This window comes from Pan paniscus, chromosome 20 (assembly GCF_029289425.2).
Source record: "Pan paniscus chromosome 20, NHGRI_mPanPan1-v2.0_pri, whole genome shotgun sequence".
NCBI lineage: Eukaryota > Metazoa > Chordata > Mammalia > Primates > Hominidae > Pan > Pan paniscus.
The window spans coordinates 45106243-45125953 of NC_073269.2; the positions used below are offsets into that span (position 1 = coordinate 45106243).

The 19711-nt window shown below is 50.8% G+C and overlaps 1 protein-coding gene across 1 annotated transcript; it reads right to left on the reverse strand.

The window, feature by feature from the left end:
- Positions 1-27: 27 nt before the first annotated feature.
- LOC100980944 (delta(3,5)-Delta(2,4)-dienoyl-CoA isomerase, mitochondrial) lies at positions 28-16350 on the reverse strand. The gene is made up of 10 exons (XM_003812260.5): positions 16194-16350; positions 15782-15989; positions 15551-15639; positions 2054-2178; positions 1919-1967; positions 1668-1732; positions 1056-1126; positions 887-958; positions 463-613; positions 28-323 (listed from the first exon to the last, which is right to left on the reverse strand). The coding sequence occupies exons 1-10, from the start codon at positions 16243-16245 to the stop codon at positions 219-221; spliced, it is 987 nt and encodes a 328-aa protein (XP_003812308.3). The 5' UTR covers positions 16246-16350; the 3' UTR covers positions 28-218.
- Positions 16351-19711: the final 3361 nt, after the last annotated feature.

Consider the following 19711-nt stretch of genomic DNA (forward strand, 5'->3'; position numbering starts at 1 on the left):
TCTCCTCTTTCCAAGAAGGGCACCAGGTTCTTTACTTTGCTTTATTGTTTGTGGGGTGAAGATAAGGCCTTGGGCTTGAGAAACTCATTGTCATAAAGTTATAAACTGGGAAACTGGGTCAGAAGGCATAGAAACAACTGTCATTGCCCATCCTCCCTTTCTGTGGATGAGGCTGGACAAGGCCGGCCCCCTGGCTGGGGCCTGGGACGCGAGGGCTCTCAGAGCTTGGAGAAGGTGACGGTTTTCAGTTTCTTGTTCTCAGTCGTGGCCTGGACCGACTTCACGAGGTCTTGGGTCTGCAGCATGCTCATGTTCCAGGACGCCTGGTACCGAGGGTGTTGAGAGAGAACGAGGAGAGAGATTAGCAGGGGCCAATCAGGATAAAGCATGTGAGCACCCTGTACCCTGGTTGGTCGCCCGGGGTTAGAGGAGGGCTGTGATTGGTCAGAGCGTGCACCTTACCACGTAGTTGAGGCTCTCGGCCACCGAATGGTCGCGGGAATACAGCAGGTTGACCTTGGTGCTCTGCACCGCCACGGGGCTCTTGCTGGAAATCTCGGCCGCCAGCGCTAAGGCAGCATCCAGCATGACCTCCTTGTCTGGGAACACCCGGCTGCAGTGAGAGATCAGGGACCGGGTGGGCTGGGAAGGGCTCTCTCCTCCAGCCTCCCGCAGATGAAGAAGTGGCCACTCACAGAGGAAGGCCCAAGACCCAGAGAAACAGCCCAATCAGAGCAGGGGGCTGAGCCCACAATAAAGAAATGACCTCACCAAGAAAGGATGCCACTAGGAATTCTAGAGCGAGGAGACAAGGGGACCCGGAGAGGCCTCCAACCCTCCAGGCCTGGCTGCCCCCAGCACTGAGCTACCACGGCCATGGCCCTACCTGACCAGCCCACTGCCCAGGGCCTCGTCAGCCATCATCTTGCGGGCGGTGAAGGCCAGCTCGTTGACCAGGCTGCAAAGGCAAGCGTGCATCAGGAGGCGGCTGCCACCCCGGGGCTGGGAGACGCTCTGGGGTCCCCCGCCCACACCCCCACACCCCCTGCACCCACCTCTGGTTCCCGATGACCCTGGGCAGGCGCTGCAGTGTTCCTACATCGGCAGCCAAACCCACGTCCACCTCCTGGGGGAGGAATCGGGTCAGTGTTTGGTTTCTGCCCAATACTGTGCCCCTCGCAACATCAACGTCCATGAAATTTCATGTCTACTGGAGAGTCCCGCCCCACCTTCACCCCAGTGACTTCCTCCAAAGTCCCATTCCATTGCCCAGGCAGCTTCTTGACTCAGGCAAGTTCCTTCAACCTAGAATAGAGCCCACCTTCCCACTCATGCACCCTCCCATTCCCTCAGGGCAGCTCCATCTGTGAGGGAGGAACCCTCCTCACCCTACCTGAGACCCCTTTACTGCATCCCCCGGCTCCATCCTGCCTCCCACCCTCACCAGTATGGCCCCAGGAGCAATTTCTGCCTCTGGCACCTGCCAGCCTCAACCCCACCTCATACCTTACCGACTCACAACTTCACCTTTTGACTTCTTCTATGGGCAAGTCTTACTTTGTCGGATTCGACTCCGACTCTTCCATGAAGCCCTCGGGGCTCACTCCAGGCCCCCCAACCCCACCCCACTGCCCAGCTCTAAGCAGGAGCTCGGGAGGATGACTCACCTTCACCTGGAAGAAAGCATCCTGGGCACAGTACCGGATGTCACAGGCGGTGACGAGGTCCACACCTAGGAGGTAGAGGCCAGGGATGCTGAATGACCACCAGAACCAACCCTGGCTCCCGGGAGGTGGGGCTGCCTCTTGGGACACAGTCTGGCCCATGACAGAGCTGAGGCTGGATGCCAGTGGCCGTGGCATTGGAGCAGCAGCCCAACCTGGGGAGCACCCGAGCAGGAGGATAGCCGCAGACTCACCTCCGCCAATGCAGCCCCCATGGACGGCAGCAATCACGGGCTTGGGGCACTGAGAGGGAACAGGAAGAGTGGGGTCAGGGCTGGCCCAGGGGAGGCGCGTATGGAGAAAGATGCCCTCCAGACCCCTAGAGTCACCCTCTCGATGACGTTGAAGGTCTCCTGGTATCGAGTGATGATGTCACGGAGGTACCAGCTGATCCGGGCCACATCATCTCCTTTGGGCTGCAGGATGTCCGAAGCCATGTCCATCAGGTCAATACCTGGTGAGAAGGCATGATGGAGCTCATCCAGGCTCCCAGGCCCCACCCATTGTCCCAACCAGGGATCAGAACCCAGGCACAGCAGGTTCGAACCCCCAAACCACCAAGGCAGAAAAAAAACAACTCACACAGGACTTGGTGATGGATTGCATGTTGGGTGGGAAAGAAATAAAAGCTAATATTTGTGGAGTCATTACTCACTGAATCCTCACAACAACCGTACCAGCTAGGTCCTATTACTATTTGTGTTACCAATGGGTAAACTAAGGCACAGAGAGGTTAAGCACTTGCCCAAGGGGGTCACACTGGCTGGTGAGTAGTGAGTAATGAACTATTTAAATTAACTCATTAATGTTTTTAGAGACAGGGTCTCACTCTGTTACACCAGCTAGAGTGCAGTGGCACGATCATGGCTCACTGCAGCCTCGAACTCCCAGGTTCAAGCAATCCTCCCACCTCAGCCTCCTGAGTGGCTGGGACTGTGCCGAGGCTGCTCTTGAACTCCTGGGCTCAAGCGATCCTCCCGCCTCGGCATCCCAAAGCACTGGGATTACACGTGTGAGCCACTATGCCGCATCAGAAGTAGGATTTTAAAATCTGGAACCATGCAGCTGGCTCCAGAGGCCATGCTTTTCCCCAAGATGCCAGACAGCCCGGGACTCAAGGTCTGCAGCGTGAGCAATGCAGTCAATGGTGGTGATGTTTCCTGAGATGAGAAACATCTCACGATGCAGCAATTTCTGTGGCTCCAACTTCAAGATGATCCTGAATCTGTCCTTTCCTGCATCAGTTATTCTCCATGAGCCCACCCTGCTCTCCCTGTTTCCACCTGTGTCCCCAGTCTATTCCCTACAGGCAGCCAGGGGAAGCCAGTGGACACCTTCTTGGGTCAGACCCTCTTTTTTTTTTATTTTTATTTTTTATTTCAGACAGAGTCTTGCTCTTGTCGCCCAGGCTGGAGTGCAGTGGCAGGATCTCGGCTCAATGCAACCTCCGCCTCCCGGTTCAAGTGATTCTCCTACCTCAGCCTCCCGAGTAGCTGGGATTACAGGCGCCCACCACCATGCCCGGCTAATTTTTGTATTTTTAGTAGAGACGGGGTTTTGCCATGTTGGCCAGGCTAGTCTCAAACTCCTGACCTTGTGATCCACCCGCCTCAGCCTCCCAAAGTGCTGGGATTACAGGCGTGAGCCACCGTGCCCGGCCCAGACCCTCTTTTTCCCACCTGTGGCTCTTAGAACAAAATGGAACGTCCTTGTCATGACTACCCTGCATGAACACTGTTCCCAACCTGTTACTTTGGGCACACTGGCCTCCAACTGTGTGTGTGTGTGTGTGTGTGTGTGTGTGTGTGTGTGTGTGTGTGTGTGTGTGTGTGCGGGCACTGTTCCCAACCTGTTACTTTGGGCACACTGGCCTCCAACTCTGTGTGTGTGTGTGTGTGCACGCGCGCGGGTGCGTGCATTTGAGCCCAGGAGTTGGAGGCTGCGGTCAGCTATGATCGCACCACTGCACTCCAGCCTGGGCGACAGAGCAAGACCCTGGCTCAAAAATAAAAAATAAAAAGAAAAGAAAATGGCAGGACAGAGAGGTGAAAAGACAAGTGGAAATAGGATCCAGATCACTGCCTGAGGGCTGTGCAGTGGTACAGAATCTTCTCATTGAGAAGGTGACCTTGAGTAAAGACCCGGAGGAGAGGGAGGGAGCCAAGGACCTTTGGGCTGACAACCATCCCTCCCTCTGCAACAGCCACAGACTGACTCCTTCACTTCCTTCAGCTATAGCTCAAAGGTCACCTCCTAGAGAGGCCCTCCCTGGCCAACCTGGCTCAACGGTGGCCCCATCCCCCACATCCTGACCCCGCCTTACCTCCGGGCTGCACAGCTGCTATCCTATAATTAGGTCCTTATCTGCTTGAGGGTCTGACTCCCTTTCTAGAATGTGAGCTCTGAGAACACAGGCGTTTTTGTCTTTCTGTCCACTGCTGCATCCCCTGTGCCTAGCACAGGGCCTGGCGCACACGAGCTGCTCAATAAATGATCAATACAGACAACAGTCCCTGTCCTCATGGGAAGGCAAACAAATGAATAAAAAAGTATATTTTGGGGCTGGGCGTAGTGGCTCACACCTGCAATCCCAGCACTTTGGAAGGCAGAGGCAGGAGGATCGCTTGAGGCTAGGATTTTGAGAACAGCCTGGGCAACACTGCAAGACCTCTTCTCTACAAACAATGAAAAAATTAGCTGCACTTGAGGCTGGGCATGGTCGCCTGTAATCCCAGCACTTTCGGAGGCTGAGGTGGGCGGATCGTTTGAGCCCAGGAGTTGCAGGCTGCGGTCAGCTATGATCGCACCACTGCACTCCAGCCTGGGCGACAGAGCAAGACCCTGGCTCAAAAATAAAAAATAAAAAGAAAAGAAAATGGCAGGACAGAGAGGTGAAAAGACAAGTGGAAATAGGATCCAGATCACAGCCTGAGGCCAAAGTCCCCCTTACTTTTTTTTTTTTTTTTTTTTTTTGAGATGGAGTCTCACTCTATCGCCCAGGCTGGCATGTAGTGGCGCGATCTCGGCTCACTGCAAGCTCTGCCTCCTGGGTTCACGCCATTCTCCTGCCTCAGCCTCCCTAGTAGCTGGGACTACAGGCGCCTGCCACCATGCCTGGCTAATTTTTTATATTTTTAGGAGAGATGGGGTTTCACTGTGTTAGCCAGGATAGTCTCCATTTCCTGACCTCGTGATCCGCCCGCCTCAGCCTCCCAAAGTGCTGGGATTACAGGTGTGAGCCACGGCACCCGGCAATCCCCCTTACTTTTAACCAGCATGCCAGCTACTCAGATGACAGACATTTAGCAGCTAAGAGCAAGGACTCTATAGCCAGGCAGCATGAGTTCCAAAATCCCAGCTCTGCCACTTACAAGCTGTGATTATTGGGTAAGTTTCTTGCTCTCTGGATCTGTTTCACCTTTAAATGGGGCTTATAGCAGAACCTGTCTTGTGGACTGTGATTAGAATTAATATGTTTAACGTGCTTAGAAAGGGGCGTCACACCATGAGTGCTACATAATTGTGGCCACCTTTTTCTTTCTCTAATTAGTAGTTCTACTCTATCACTGGGTCACTGCATGACCCGCCATTTCTTCCTTCTGGCCTTTGGGGTCTTGCTGCTGAAAATAAGATAAGACGGCCACATTCAGCTGGGAGCTGAAAGATGAAGGACCGGGGCCTGGCACAGCCACAAAAAAGCCCCATTTTTCTGTTCTCAGACATGATCTCTATGAGAGCAAGGGGTCAGGAATCGGGGCTGCTTCCCGTTTCCACATCTGCAGCACCCAGGAGGGGGCTCTGGCACTGGGCTGTGTCACTGAATGTTTGTCAAATGAATGAACAAATGAACAAGAGGAGGAACAGAGGGAGATGCAAAAAGAAAGCAGGAGGCTGGGTGCGGTGGCTCATGCCTGTGATCCCAGCACTTTGGGAGGCTGAGGCAGGAGGATCGCTTTAGATCAGGGGTTCGAGACCAGCCTGGGCAACATAGCAAGCCCTGCCTCTACAAAAAGTGAAAAAACTTGCTGTGCATGGTGGTGCACACCTGTGGTCCCAGCTACTTGAGGGGCTGAAGTAGGAGGATGAGGGGAGGTGGTAGGGGCTGAGGTGGGAGGGGTTGAGCTCAGGAGGTGGAGGCTGCAGTGAGCTGAGATTGCTCCACTGCATTCCAGCCTGGGTGACAGAGGGAGAGCCTGTCTCCAAAATGAAAGAAAGAGAGAGAGAAGGAAGTGAGAGGTGACAGCATGCTGGCAGCCCTCGCTCGCTGGCCTCAGAGCCCACTCTGGCCATGCTTGAGGAGCCCTTCAGCCTGCCGCTGCACTATGGGAGCCCCTCTCTGGGCTGGCCAAGATCGGAGCCGGCTCCCTCTGCTTGCAGGGAGGTGTGGAGGGAGAGGCGCGGGCGGGAACCCAGGCTGCATGCAGTGCTCTCCGGCCAGCGCGAGTTCCGGGTGGGTGTGAGCTCAGCGACCCCGCACTCGGAGCGGCGGGCCGGCGCCACCTGCCCCGAGCAGTGAGGGGCTTAGCACCCGGGCCAGCAGCTGCGGAGGGTACACCAGGTCCCCCAGCAGTGCCGGCCCGCTGGTGCTGCACTCGAATTCTTGCCGGGCCTCAGCTGCCTCCCTGTGGGGCAGGGCTTGGGACCTGCAGCCTGCCATGCCCGAGCCTCCCCCCACCGCCGTGGGCTCCTGCACAGCCCGAGCCTCCCTGAGGAGCGCCACCCCCTGCTCGGTGGTGCCTGGTCCCATCGACTGCCCAAGGGCTGAGGAGTGCTCCGCCTGCGGCCCTGGTGCAGGATCCACTGGGTGAAGCCAGCTGAGCTCCTGAGTCTAGTGGGGATTTGGAGAACCTTTATGTCTAGCTGAGGGACTGTAAATGCACCAATCAGCACTCTGTATCTAGCTAATCTGGTGGGGACTTGGAGAACGTTTATGTCTAGCTAAGGGATTGTAAATACACCAATCAGCACTCTGTTTCTAGCTCAAGGTTTGTAAATGCACCAATCAGCACCCTGTGTCTAGCTCAAGGTTTGTAAATGCACCAATCAATGCTCTGTGTCTAGCTCATCTGGTGGGGACTTGGAGAAACTCTATGTCTAGCTAAGGGATTGTAAACAACCAATCAGCACTCTGTGTCTAGCTCAAGGTTTGTAAATGCACCAATCAGCACCCTGTGTGTAGCTCAAGGTTTGTAAATGCACCAATCAGCACTCTGTATCTAGCTAATCTGGTGGGGACTTGGAGAATCTTTATGTCTAGCTAAGGGATTGTAAATACACCAATCAGCACTGTGTGTCTAGCTCAAGGTTTGTAAATACACCAATCAGCACCCTGTGTCTAGCTCAAGGTTTGTAAATGCACCAATCAGTGCTCTGTGTCTAGCTAATCTAGAGGGGACTTGGAGAAGTTTTGTGTCTAGCTCAGGGATTGTAAACGCACCAGTCAGCACCCTGTCAAAATGGACCAATCAGCTCTCTGTAAAACAGACCAATCAGCTCTCTGTAAAACGGACCAACCAGCAGGATGTGGGTGGGGACAGATAAGGGAATAAAAGCAGGCTGCCCGAGCCAGCAGTGGCAACCTGCTCACGTCCCCTTCCATGCTATGGAAGCTCTGTTCTTTTGCTCTTTGCAATAAATCTTGCTGCTGCTCACTCTTTGGGTCCACACTGCCTTTATGAGCCATAACACTCACCGCGAAGGTCTGCAACTTCTCTCCAGAGGCCAGCAAGACCACGAACCCACTGGGAGGAATGAACAACTCTGGACGGGAGGAACGAACCACTCTGGACGCATCGCCTTAAGAGCTATAACACTCACCGCAAAGGTCTGCAGCTTCATTCCTGAAGCCAGCGAGACCACGAACCCACCAGAAGGAAGAAACTCTGAACACACCCAAACATCAGAAGGAACAAACTCCGAACACATCAGAAGGAACAAACTGCGGACATGCCGCCTTTAAGAACTGTAACACTCACCACGAGAGTCTGCGGCTTCATTCTTGAAGTCAGTGAGACCAAGAACCCACCAATTCCGGATACATTTTGGTGACCCAGATGGGACTATTGCCTATCGCCAAGCGGTGAGACCACTGCCTATCGCTGAGCGGTGAGACCACTGCCTATCGCTGAGCGGTGAGACTATCACCTATCGCCAAGCAGTGAGTACCACTGGACCCCTTTCACTTGCTATTCTGTCCTATTTTTCCTTAGAATTTGGGGGCTAAATACCAGGCACCTGTCTGCCAGTTAAAAGTGACTAGCATGGCCGCTGGACTAAAGACATGGGTGTCAGGCTTTCTGGGAAAGGGCTCTCTAACAACTCCCGACTCTTTGGAGTTGGGAGAGTTGGTTTGCCTAGAACCAGCTTCTGCTTTTCCTGTACTTCTGGGCTGAGCCGAGGGTCGACAGAGAGGAAAGCCATGCAGCTCTAGGGTCCCGACAAGACAACAAGTTCGTTGACCCTGCAGCCATGAGCGGAACACTCAAAGGCATGTCGCCCAAGTGAGACTCGCCCATCTATCCTATCTATCCTGACCCTTGCCCCCGGGTCCTAATGCCTGCCAGACAAACTTCCTCTCGCCTCTCTTCTCCGAGTTTCGTCCTGCTTCTAAAATTTGCTGTCTCTGGTGCTTTTCTAGTTTCTCCTATAAGAACGACTTCTAGAACTCTGTTACATTCTTTAGGCACCCAGGCTCACCAATCAGAAAGACATAATTTTTGCCCAAAGCCCTGTCATAGTGGCGACTACCTGGAATTTTAGGATCCCTCCTCAGACTAACAGGCCTAACAAAGGTATTCCTGAAGCTAGGATATGGGGAGCCTCAGAAATTGTAGCTTTCCTATTCATATAAGTGAGGACAAAAGGTGTCGCTCTTCCAACCCTGGAGATCCCTTCCCTCCCTCAGGGTATGGCCCTCCACTTCATTTTTGGGGCATAACATCTTTATAGGACAGGGGTAAAGTCCCAATACTAACAGGAGAATGCTTAGAACTCTAACAGGTTTTCAAGAATGTGTCGGTAAGGGCCACTAAATCCGACCTTCCTTGGTCCTCCATGTGGTCTGAGAGGAAAACTAGTGTTTCTGCTGCTGCGTTGATGAGCACAACTATTCCGATCAGCAGGGTCCAGGGACTGTTGCGGTTTCTTGGGCAGGGGGAGAAACAAAACAAACCAAAACCGCGGGTGGTTTTGTCTTTCAGATGGGAAACATTCAGCCATCAACAGGCTCACCCTTGAAATGCATCCTAAGCCGTTGGGACCAATTTGACCCATAAACCCTGAAAAAGAGGCGGCTCATTTTTTTTCTGCACTATGGCCTGGCCCCAGTATTCTCTCTCTGATGGGGAAAAATGGCCACCTGAGGGAAGTACAAATTACAATACTATCCTGCAGCTTGACCTTTTCTGTAAGAGGGAAAGCAAATGGAGTGAAATACCTTATGTCCAAGCTTTCTTTTCATGGAGGGAGAATACACAACTATGCAAAGCTTACAATTTACAGCCCACAGGAGGACCTCTCAGCTTACCACCATATCCTAGCCTCCCTATAGCTCCCATTCCTATTAGTGATAATCTTCCTCTAATCTCCCCTGCCCAGAAGGAAATATGCAAAGAAATCTCCAAAGGACCACAAAACCCTCCTGGCTATTGGTTATGTCCCCTTCAAGCTGTAGGGGGAGGGGAATTTGGTCCCACCCGGGTACATGTCCCCTTCTCCATCTCTGATTTAAAGCAGATCAAGGCAGACCTGGGGAAGTTTTCAGATGATCCTGATAGGTACATACATGCCCTACAGGGTCTAGGGCAAACTTTCGACCTCGCTTGGAGAGATGTCATGCTACTGTTAGATCAAACCCTGGCCTTTAATGAAAAGAATGCAGCTTTAGCTGCAGCCTGAGAGTTTGGAGATACCTGGAATCTTAATCAAGTAAATGATAGAATGACACCCAAAGAAAGGGACAAATTCCCTATCGGTCAGCAAGCCATCCCCAGTATGGATCCCCACTGGGACCTTGACTTAGATCATGGGGACTGGAGTCGTAAACATCTGTTGACCTGTGTTCTAGAAGGACTAAGGAGAATTAGAAAAAGCCCATGAATTATTCAATGATGTCCACCATAACTCAGGGAAAGGAAGAAAATCCTTCTGCCTTCCTCGAGCAGCTATAGGAGGCCTTAAGAAAATATACTCCCCGGTCACCCGAATCACTCAAGGGTCAATTGATTCTAAAAGATAAGTTTATTACCCAATCAGCCGCAGATATCAGGAGAAAGCTCCAAAAGCAAGCCCTGGGCCCTGAACAAAAGTTGGAGGCATTATCAAAACCTGGCAACCTCAGTGTTCTATAATAGGGACCAAGAGGAACAGGCCCAAAAGGAAAAGTGAGATTGGAGAAAGGCCGCAGCCTTAGTCATGGCCCTCAGACTAACAAACCTTGGTGGTTCAGAGAGGACAGATAATAGAGGCCAATCACCCGGTAGGGCTTGTTATCAGTGCGGTTTACTAGGACACTTTAAAAAAGATTGTCCAATGAGAAACAAGCTGCCCCCTCGTCCATGTCCACTATGCCAAGGCAATCACTGGAAGGTGCACTGCCCCAGCAGACGAAGGTTCCCTAGGTCAGAAGCCCCCAACCAGATGATCCAACAACAGGACAGAGGGTGCCCAGGGCAAGCGCCAGCTCATGTCATCACCCTCACTGAGCCCCGGGTACGTTTAACCATTGAGGGCCAGGAAATTGACTTCCTCCTGGACACTGGTGCGGCCTTCTCAGTGTTAATCTCCTGTCCTGGACGACTGTTCTCAAGGTCCGTTACCATCCGAGGAATCCTGGGACAGCCTGTAACCAGGTATTTCTCCCACCTCTCAGTTGTAATTGGGAGACTTTGCTCTTTTCACATGCCTTTCTTATTATGCCTGAAAGTTCCACACCCTTATTAGGCAGGGACATATTAGCCAAGGCTGGAGCTATTATCTACATCAATATGGGGAACAAGTTACCCATTTGTTGTCCCCCTACTTGTGGAGGGAATCAACCCTGAAGTCTGGGCATTGGAAGGACAATTTGGAAGGGCAAAAAATGCCCACCCATTACAAATCAGGTTAAAAGATCCCACTGCTTTTCCTTATCAAAGGCAATATCCCTTAAAGCCTGAAGCTCATAAACGATTACAGAATATTGTTAAACATTTAAAAGCTCCAGGCTTAGTAAGGAAATGCAGCAGTCCCTACAACACCCCAATTCTAGGAGTACAAAAACTAAATGGTCAGTGGAGACTAGTGCAAGATCTTAGACTCATCAATGAGGCAGTAATTTCTCTATATCCAGCTGTAACCAACACCTATACCCTGCTCTCTCAAATAACAGAGGAAGCAGAATGGTTCACAGTTCTAGACTTCAAGGATGCCTTCTTCTGTATTCCCCTACACTCTGACTCCCAGTTTCTCTTTGCCTTTGAGGATCCCACAGACCACACGTCCCAAATTATGTGGACGGTCTTGCCCCAAGGGTTTAGGGATAGGCCTCATCTGTTTGGTCAGGCACTGGCCCAAGATCTAGGCCACTTCTCAAGTCCAGGCACTCTGATCCTTCAATATATGGATGATTTACTTTTGGCTCCCAGTTCAGAAGCCTCGAGCCAGCAGGCTACTCTAGATCTCTTGAACTTTCTCGCTAATCAAGGGTACAAGGTGTCTAGGTCAAAGGCCCAGCTTTCCCTACAGCAGGTCAAATATCTAGGCCTAATCTTAGCCAGAGGGACCAGGGCCCTCAGCAAGGATGGAGAGGGAGGACAGGGAGGAGAGGGAGAAGGAGGGGAAGGAGGGGAAGGAGGAAGGGAGGAGAGGGAGGGAGGGGAAGGAGGAAGGGAGGAGAGGGAGGGAGGGGAGGGAGGAAGGGGAGGGAAAGAAAGAAAGGAACCTGGGAAGATGTTAATGGACAAAACAGAAAGAAATAGTTTACTGTCTGTCTTCCCCACTGAGTTGGGAACGCCATGACAACAGGGCCTGGGACTGTCCTAGTCAAGACTGGGTTCCCAGCACCAGGCTCTGGGCCCTGTGCAGAAATCAGTGTATGAAATATTTTGCTTCTGGTTCAGTCCTAAAGGGCCAACCCTCCCACGGACAACTACATACTCTGGCTGGACAACAAACAAACAATTATCTGAAGGCACTGGGCAGATTCTGGAGGGAGTGACCACTTAGGAGAGTGGCAGAACACTCTCTCGGTGTTTTTGAAAATGGTTTTGAAAACTTTCAGCCTGAGGGCAGACTGAAATTGTGCTTGAAGAGCTACAGGATAGAGTCCAAGGTGACCATAGCTGCCGGGAAGTGAGGGGGGATATTCCAAAGAGGGGAGAGCCAGAGCGAGGAGTCCCGAATTCTGTGTATCAACTCTGCCCTAATCTCTTGCTGGGAGATGTATGTTTTTGTTGTTGTTTTTGTTTTGAGATGGGTTCTTGCACTGTCACCCAGGCTGGGTGCAGTGGCACGACCACAGCCCACTGCAGTTTTGACCTCCCTGGTTCGAGCCATCCTCCCACCTCAGCCTCCAGAGTAGCTGGGAGTGTGGTCATTCATCACACCCAGCTAATTTTTGTTAGAGATGAGGTCTCAGTGTGTTGCCCTGGCTGAAGATTAGTTTTTAAATCTTTTGCTGGGGGTGCATGTATGGTCTGTAAATCAGCAAGAAGCCAGGCACAGTGGTTCACGCTTGTAGTCCCAGCACATTGGGAGGCCGAGGCAGGAGGATCGCTTGAGTTCAAGAGTTGAAGACCAGACTGGGCAACATAGCAAGACCTCATCTCTACAAAAAAACAAAAATAAAAACAGAAAAACCAAAAAAACTAATTCCAACTAAGCTACCAAAACACGAAACTCAACACTCTTTGGAACTATATGATAGAATCCAGAGTATCCACATCTTATTCCTATATCCCAATATCCAAGAAACAATCCAAACTAACTCAAAATACAAAGAAACAGGAAAGTGAAGCCATTTTCTTTTTTTTGAGACAGAGTCTCGCTCTTGTCACCAAGGCTGGAGTGCAATGGCGTGATGTAGGCTCACTGCAACCTCCGCCTCCTGGGTTCAAGCGATTCTCCTGCCTCAGGTTCTCCAGCAGCTGGGATTACAGGCACGCACCACCAAGCCGGGAAAATTTTTGTATTTTTAGTACAGACGGGGTTTCACCATGTTGGCCAGGCTAGTCTTGAACTCCTGACCTCAAGTGATCCACCCACCTCAGCTTCCCAAAGTGCTGGGATTACAGGCATGAGCCACTGAGCTCAGCCTGCCATTTCCAAGAGAAAAGATGATAAGGAGACTGACACCAAGATGACCCAGATGTTGAGATTAGAAGATAAGGAGTTTTTGTTTGGTTTTTATTTTGTTTTTAGAGGGAGTCTCGCTATGCCACCCAGGCTGGAGTGCAGTGGCGCCATCTCGGCTCACTGCAACCTCTGCCTCCCAGGTTCACGCCATTCTCCTGCCTCAGCCTCCCGAGTAGCTGGGACTAAAGGTGCCCGCCACCATGCCTGGCTAATATTCTTTTTTTAAATTTTTAGTAGAGATGGGGTTTCACCGTGTTAGCCAGGATGGTCTCGATCTCCTGACCTCGTGATCCGCCTGCCTCGACCTCCCAAAGTGCTGGGATTACAGGCGTGAGCCACCACACCTGGCCAGAAGACAAGGATTTTAAATCAGTCATTATAACTATGCTCAATGGCAGGAAGAAAAACATGCATGACAAAAAATATACAACTGACCAGGCACAGTGGCTCACGCCTGTAATCCCAGCACTTTGGGAGGCCGAGGGGGGCCGATCACTGGAGGCCAGGAGTTCAAGACCCGCCTGGCCAAAATGGTGAGACCCCGTCTCTACTAAAAATATAAAAATTAGCCAGGCGTGGTGCCGGGTGCCTGTAATCACAAGTACTCAGGAGGCTCAGGCAGGAGAATGGCTTGAATCTGGGAGGTGGAGGTTGCAGTGAGCCGAGACTGCACCACTGTACTCCAGCCTGGTCAACAGAGTGAGACTCCTTCTCCAAAAAAAAAAAAAAAATTAGCTAGGCCTGGTGGCGGGCATCTGTAATCCCAGCTATGCAGGAGGCTGAGGCAGGAGAATTGCTTCAACCCAGGAGGCAGATGTTGCAATGAGCCGAAATTGCATCACTATACTCCAGCCTGGGTGACAAAGCGAGACTCTGTCTCAAAATAAATGAATAAATAAAATAAAATAAAATATGAACCAAATGGAAATTGGAGAATTGAAAACTACAATATCTGGGCTGGGCGTGGTAGCTCACGCCTGTAATCTCAGCACTTTTGGAGGCCGAGGTGGGCAGATCACGAGGTCAGGAGATCGAGACCATCCTGGCTAACACGGTGAAACCCCGTTTCTACTAAAAACACAAAAACTTAGCCGGGTGTGGTGGCAGGCACTGGTGGTCCCAGTACTCGGGAGGCTGAGGCAGGAGAATGGCCTGAACCCGGGAGGCAGAGCTTGCAGCGAGCTGAGATCGCACCACTGCACTCCAGCCTGGGTGACAGAGCGACTCTGTCTCAGAAAAAAAAAAAAGAAAAGAAAACTACAATATCTGAAATTTAAAATCAGTGGGTAGTAGCTGGGCACGGTGGCTCACGCCTATCATCCTAGCACTTTGGGAGGCCCTAGGTGGGTGGATGACCTGAGGTCAGGAGTTTAAGACCAGCCTGGCCAACATGGTAAAACTCCATCTCTACTAGAAACACAAAAAATTAGCCGGGCGTGGTGGCGGGCACCTGTAACCCCAGCTACTTGGGTGGCTGAGGCAGGAGAATCACTTGAACCCAGGAAGAAGAGGTTGCAGTGAGTTGAGATTGCACCATTGCAACAAAAGCAAAACTCCGTCTGAAACAAAACAAAACAAAATAAATCACTGGATGGGCTTTACAGAAGGATAGAGATGACGAAACAGTAACTGTGACCAGTGGAAATTCTCCAATCTGAAGAAAAGGTCAGTGGGTCAATCCAAAGATCCAACTGACCTGTAACTGGAAATCAATTAGTGAGTTGAATAGTTGCACGAAAGCATGTTATTATATTATATGCTGACACAGCTATAGGCTGAGAGGTTAAGCGTGTTGTTCATGGCCACAGATCCAGGATGGAAACCTAGACTTCAGAGCCTATGATCCCATTGTGTTCTGTCAGACTAATACTTATATTTGAATGTTTTAAAGTAGGCCTTTTTAAAAAAAATGATAGGGCTTGCCATGGTGGCACCTGCCTGTAATCCCAGCATTTTGGCAGGCTGAGGTGGGAGGATCGCTTGACCTCAGGTATTTGAGGTTACAGTGATTTATGATTAGGCAACTGTACTCCAGCCTGGGTGACAGAGAAAGATATTGTCTCCAAAAAAAAAAAAAAAAAAAAAGATAAAAGTGTGAGTTAGGGGCCAGGAGCGATGGTTCAGGCCTATAATCCCAGCACTTCGGGAGGCTGAGGCAGGCAGATCATAACGTCAGGAGATGGAGACCATCCTGGCCAATATGGTGAAACCCCGTCTCTACTAAAAATACAAAAATTAGCTGGGTGTGGTGGCCCACGCCTGTAGTCCCAGATAGGAGAATTGCTTGAACCCGGGAGGTGGAGGTTGCAGTGAGCTGAGATTGCGCTACTGCACTCCAGCCTGGCAACAGAGCAAGACCCCGTCTCAAAAAAAAAAAAAAAAAAAAAAAGTGTGTAAGTCAGAAGCTGCTTAAAACCCTAATTCAGAAGCACTGCTCCACTGTCTATTGCCAGGAGCTAAGAAGGCTGGCAGGGTGTGTGAAGAGTGTCTGGTACCTGCAGTGAACATCTTTCCTGCACCAGAGATCACCACCGCCCGACAGTCAGCGTCTCTCGAAATCTTGTTGAAGCACTCTACCATCTCTCTGTGAAGCAACGAGTGAAGGGCTACAAATGGGGAGGGAATACCCTGCCCTCATGTCCATCTTCCCACAACGTTCCATTTTCACACAGTCCCGCAGCCCCGCCTCCCCCCGCAGGCAGGCCTCCAGGATCTGCAGGTCAGACCTCCAGAAGACCTTGTTCATGGCATTCCTCTTGTTGGGCCGGTTGAGCTGGACATGCAGAACATGTTTCTGCGCAGACGTCACACGAAGGGACTCATAGCTGTGGTCTGGGGCTTCACCGAGGGCTACTCCGGAAGCCTCCTCTTGTGCAGAGGAGCCAGTGAGGCGAAGGCTAATACTGAGTCCCGCGTAGTTGGAGCCTGTCAGTCCTGGGGAGACAAGAACTGCCTTTGATGACCCCAGACTGCAAGACACAGGCCTATCGAATTAGGGAGTCCTTCAAAAGGGAGCACACGCACCCCTGAATTTAGGGGACTCGGGCCCTTCGTGACCCCGGATAGCCCTCCCCGTCCTACATCTGCTATAACAGCACGACAGCGCGACGCACCCCCATAAGGCAAGAGATGACTCACGCCGGGTCAGTAGGTCGCGGAGTCTGCGAGAAGCCACTATCCCCGCCGCCATCGCCGCCGCCTTCGTCTACTGCGTTCGAACGGAGTAACGTGCCCGTTAGCGGAGGGGGCGGGCACAAAAGGCCGCCATGTTGAGCGAGGGCACCGATGCCGCAACCTGACAGGCAATGACGCCGTTTTTAACGCCATCTTTACTAAGGGCAGCCGAGTTCCGGTTGCCTTACATAGTTAGAGCCAGGCTCAGAAATGGACCCTTTGCCCCGGTGGGAACCAAGCCTAAGAAAATAGCTCTTGCAAAAGCGTGAACCTGGGAGGCGGAGCTTGCAGTGAGCCAAGATCGCGCCATTGCTCTCCAGCCTGGGCGACGGAGCAAGACTCCGTCTTAAAAAAAAAAAAAAAAAAGCAAAATAGCTCCCGCTAAAGTTCATCACACAGCTGTTTCATAATGGTGGAATAATTGGCGACAGCTGAAATGTCCAAGGACATAATTGCAGCAGAGCTTGTAATCATGCATGTATATATCATGTTAACTAAAAATGAAACTGGCAGTACTGTGAGTTTACTCAGGTAAAGGAATGAGTACAGATGGGCCAACATTAAGGGCTGACTGTATAATATGAACTCCCACCAGGAGGTCGTACTATTTCCTACTATATGCAGAGGAAACTGGCCCAGGCACGGGAAGACACTAGGTTCAAGGTCGGTGGGCTTCAGAAGGGCTAAAGCAGGATTACCTGGCTCCAGAGTTCATGTTCTTAGCCCGGCGCGGTTGCTCCCGCCTGTAATACAAGCACTTTGGGAGGCCGAGGCAGGCGGATCACCTGAGGTCAGGAGTTCAACAGCAGCCTGGTCAACATGGCGAAACCCCGTCTCTACTAAAAATACAAAAGTTAGCTGGGTGCGGTGTCCAGCACCTGTAATCCCAGGGGGAGGCTGAGGCAGGAGAATGGCTTGAGCCCGGGAGGCAGAGGTTGCAATGAGCAGAGATTGTGCCACTGCACTCTAGCCTGGGCGACAGAGCAAGATTCTGTCTCACACAAAAAAAAAACACGTGTTCTTAAAAAAAAAAAAAAGAAAAAAAAAAGAAACTCCCTTCCGAAAAGCCAGCTACCCAAAGGCATAAAAAGTACTGTAAAACTGCTGGCCGTGCGCGGTGGCTCACGCCAGTAATCCCAGCACTTTGGAGGCCTAGGAGGGCAGATCATGAGGTCAGGTGATCGAGACCATCCTGGCTAACACGGTGAAACCCCATCTCTACTAAAATACGAAAAATTAGCCTGGCGTGGTGGCGGGCGCCTGTAGTCCCAGCTACTCGGAAGGCTGAGGTAGGAAAATGGCGTGAACCCAGGAGGCGGAGCTTGCACTGATCCGAGATCGCGCCACTGCACTCCAGCCTGGGCCACAGAGCAAGACTCCGTCTCAAAAAAGAGAAAAAAATTAACGGGGCGTGGTAGCAGGCGCCTGTAATCCCAGCTACTTCAGAAGCTGAGGCAGGAGAATTGCTTCAACCCAGGAGGCAGAGGTTGCAGTGAGCCGATATCATGCCACTGCACTCCAGCACTTCAGCCTGGGTGACAGAGTGAGACAATGTCTCAAAAAAAAGAGTGTAGCTGGACCTGCACAGAATATGGTGTATGTATGTAATATCTCAGGAAGGAGACTCAAACTAGTGACAGGAAATGAAATTGGATGCTAGGAGACAAACTGGTCAAATTCACTTTTTATCACTTTGGCTTAAAAACAATAAAACCTAGTTGATTTTATTTATGGCTGCAAGATGACTATAGTTTTTCCTTGTCTAGAGATTGTTTGAAACTTCCCATAGTGAAGCAAAACTTGTTCATCTGCTAAATGATGCTTTTGTGATGTCATTAAATGTTAAAAATGTAAGGCCGGGAGCAGTGGCTCATGCCTGTATCGTAGTACTTTGGGAGGCCGAGGCCAGTGGATCTCAGGAGTTCGAGACCAGCCTAGCCAATATGGTGAAACCCCATCTCTACTAAAAATACAAAAATCAGCCAGGCATTGTGGCACATGCCTGTAATCCCAGCTACTTGGGAGGCTGAGGCAGAAGAATTGCTTGAACTGGGAGGCAGAGGTTGCAGTGAGCCAAGATTATGCCACTGCACTCCAGCCTGGACGACAGAGCAAGACACCTTCTGGAAAAAAAAAAAATCTGAGCTACTTGGGAGGCTGAGACTGGAGAATCCCTTGAGCCTGGGAGGCGGAGGTTGCAGTGAGCAGAGATTGTGCCATTGCACTCCATCCTGGATGACAGAGGGAAGACTCTGTTTCAAAAAATAATAATAATAATAATAATTCATAACAGAGTAAACAAGTATTAAATAGCTTTCAAAATACTTTAAAAATGAATTTGTGATCCAGTAATGCCTGTATGTTATTAATCTGCCAAATAAGAAGATCTAGCTGTGGGTCCAACAGCTACTCAAACAAACAAAAAAACAGTAGTATCAACCTTGGGCTGGGTGTGGTGGCTCATGCCTACAATCCCAGCAATTTGGGAAGCTGAAGCAGGAGGACTGCTTGAGCCCAGGAGTTCAAGACCAGCCTGGGCAACATAGTGAGACCCCCAGTTCTACAAAAATAAAATAAAAATTAGCTGGGCATGGTAGCACACATCTGTATTCCTAGCTACTCAGAGGCTGAGGCAGGAGGATCGCTTAAACCCAGAAGTTCAAGGTTACAACGAGCTATGATCATGCCACTGCACTCCAGCCTGGGTGACAGACTAAGACACCGTCTCTAAAAATAGCAACAATAATAGTCATAATAATAATAATAATAGTATCAACTTTGTAGAGTCCTTGATCATTAAGATAATAAATGCTCAGAACAGGACATGGCATATAGAAGTCATTAACTTAATGCTTGGTCTCTTGCAGTTATTCCAAAGATAAATCTGGAAGATTGGGATGATATATGGATAAAAAATCCCAAAGTTTTGTTGGTTTTGTTTGCTCATTTTTGAGACAGAGTCTTGCTCTATCACCCAGGCTGCGTGCAGTGGCACCATCTCAGCTCACTGCAACCTCCACCTCCCAGGTTCAAGGGATTCTCCTGCCTCAGCCTTCTGAAGAGCTGGGATTACAGGCTTACCCCACGCCTGGCTAATTTTTGTATTTTTAGTAGAGACCAGGTTTTGCCATGTTGGCCAGGCTGGTCTCAAACTCCTGACCTCAAGTGATCCGCCTGCCTCAACCTCCGAAAGTGCTGGAATTACAGGCATGAGCCACTGCACCCGACCAGAAACCCCAAAGTTCTTTTTTGTTTAATTTTTTGATTTTTTGAGACAGAGTCTTGCTCTGTCGCCCAGGCTGGAGTGCAATGGTGCGATCTCAGCTCACTGCAACCTCCTCTCCCGGGTTCAAGGATTCTCCTGCTTCTAGTCCCCGAGTAGCTGGGACTAGAGGCACCTGCCACCACATCCGGCTAATTTTTGTATTTTTAGTAGAGACGGGGTTTCACCATGTTGATTAGGCTGCGCGAACTCTTGAGGT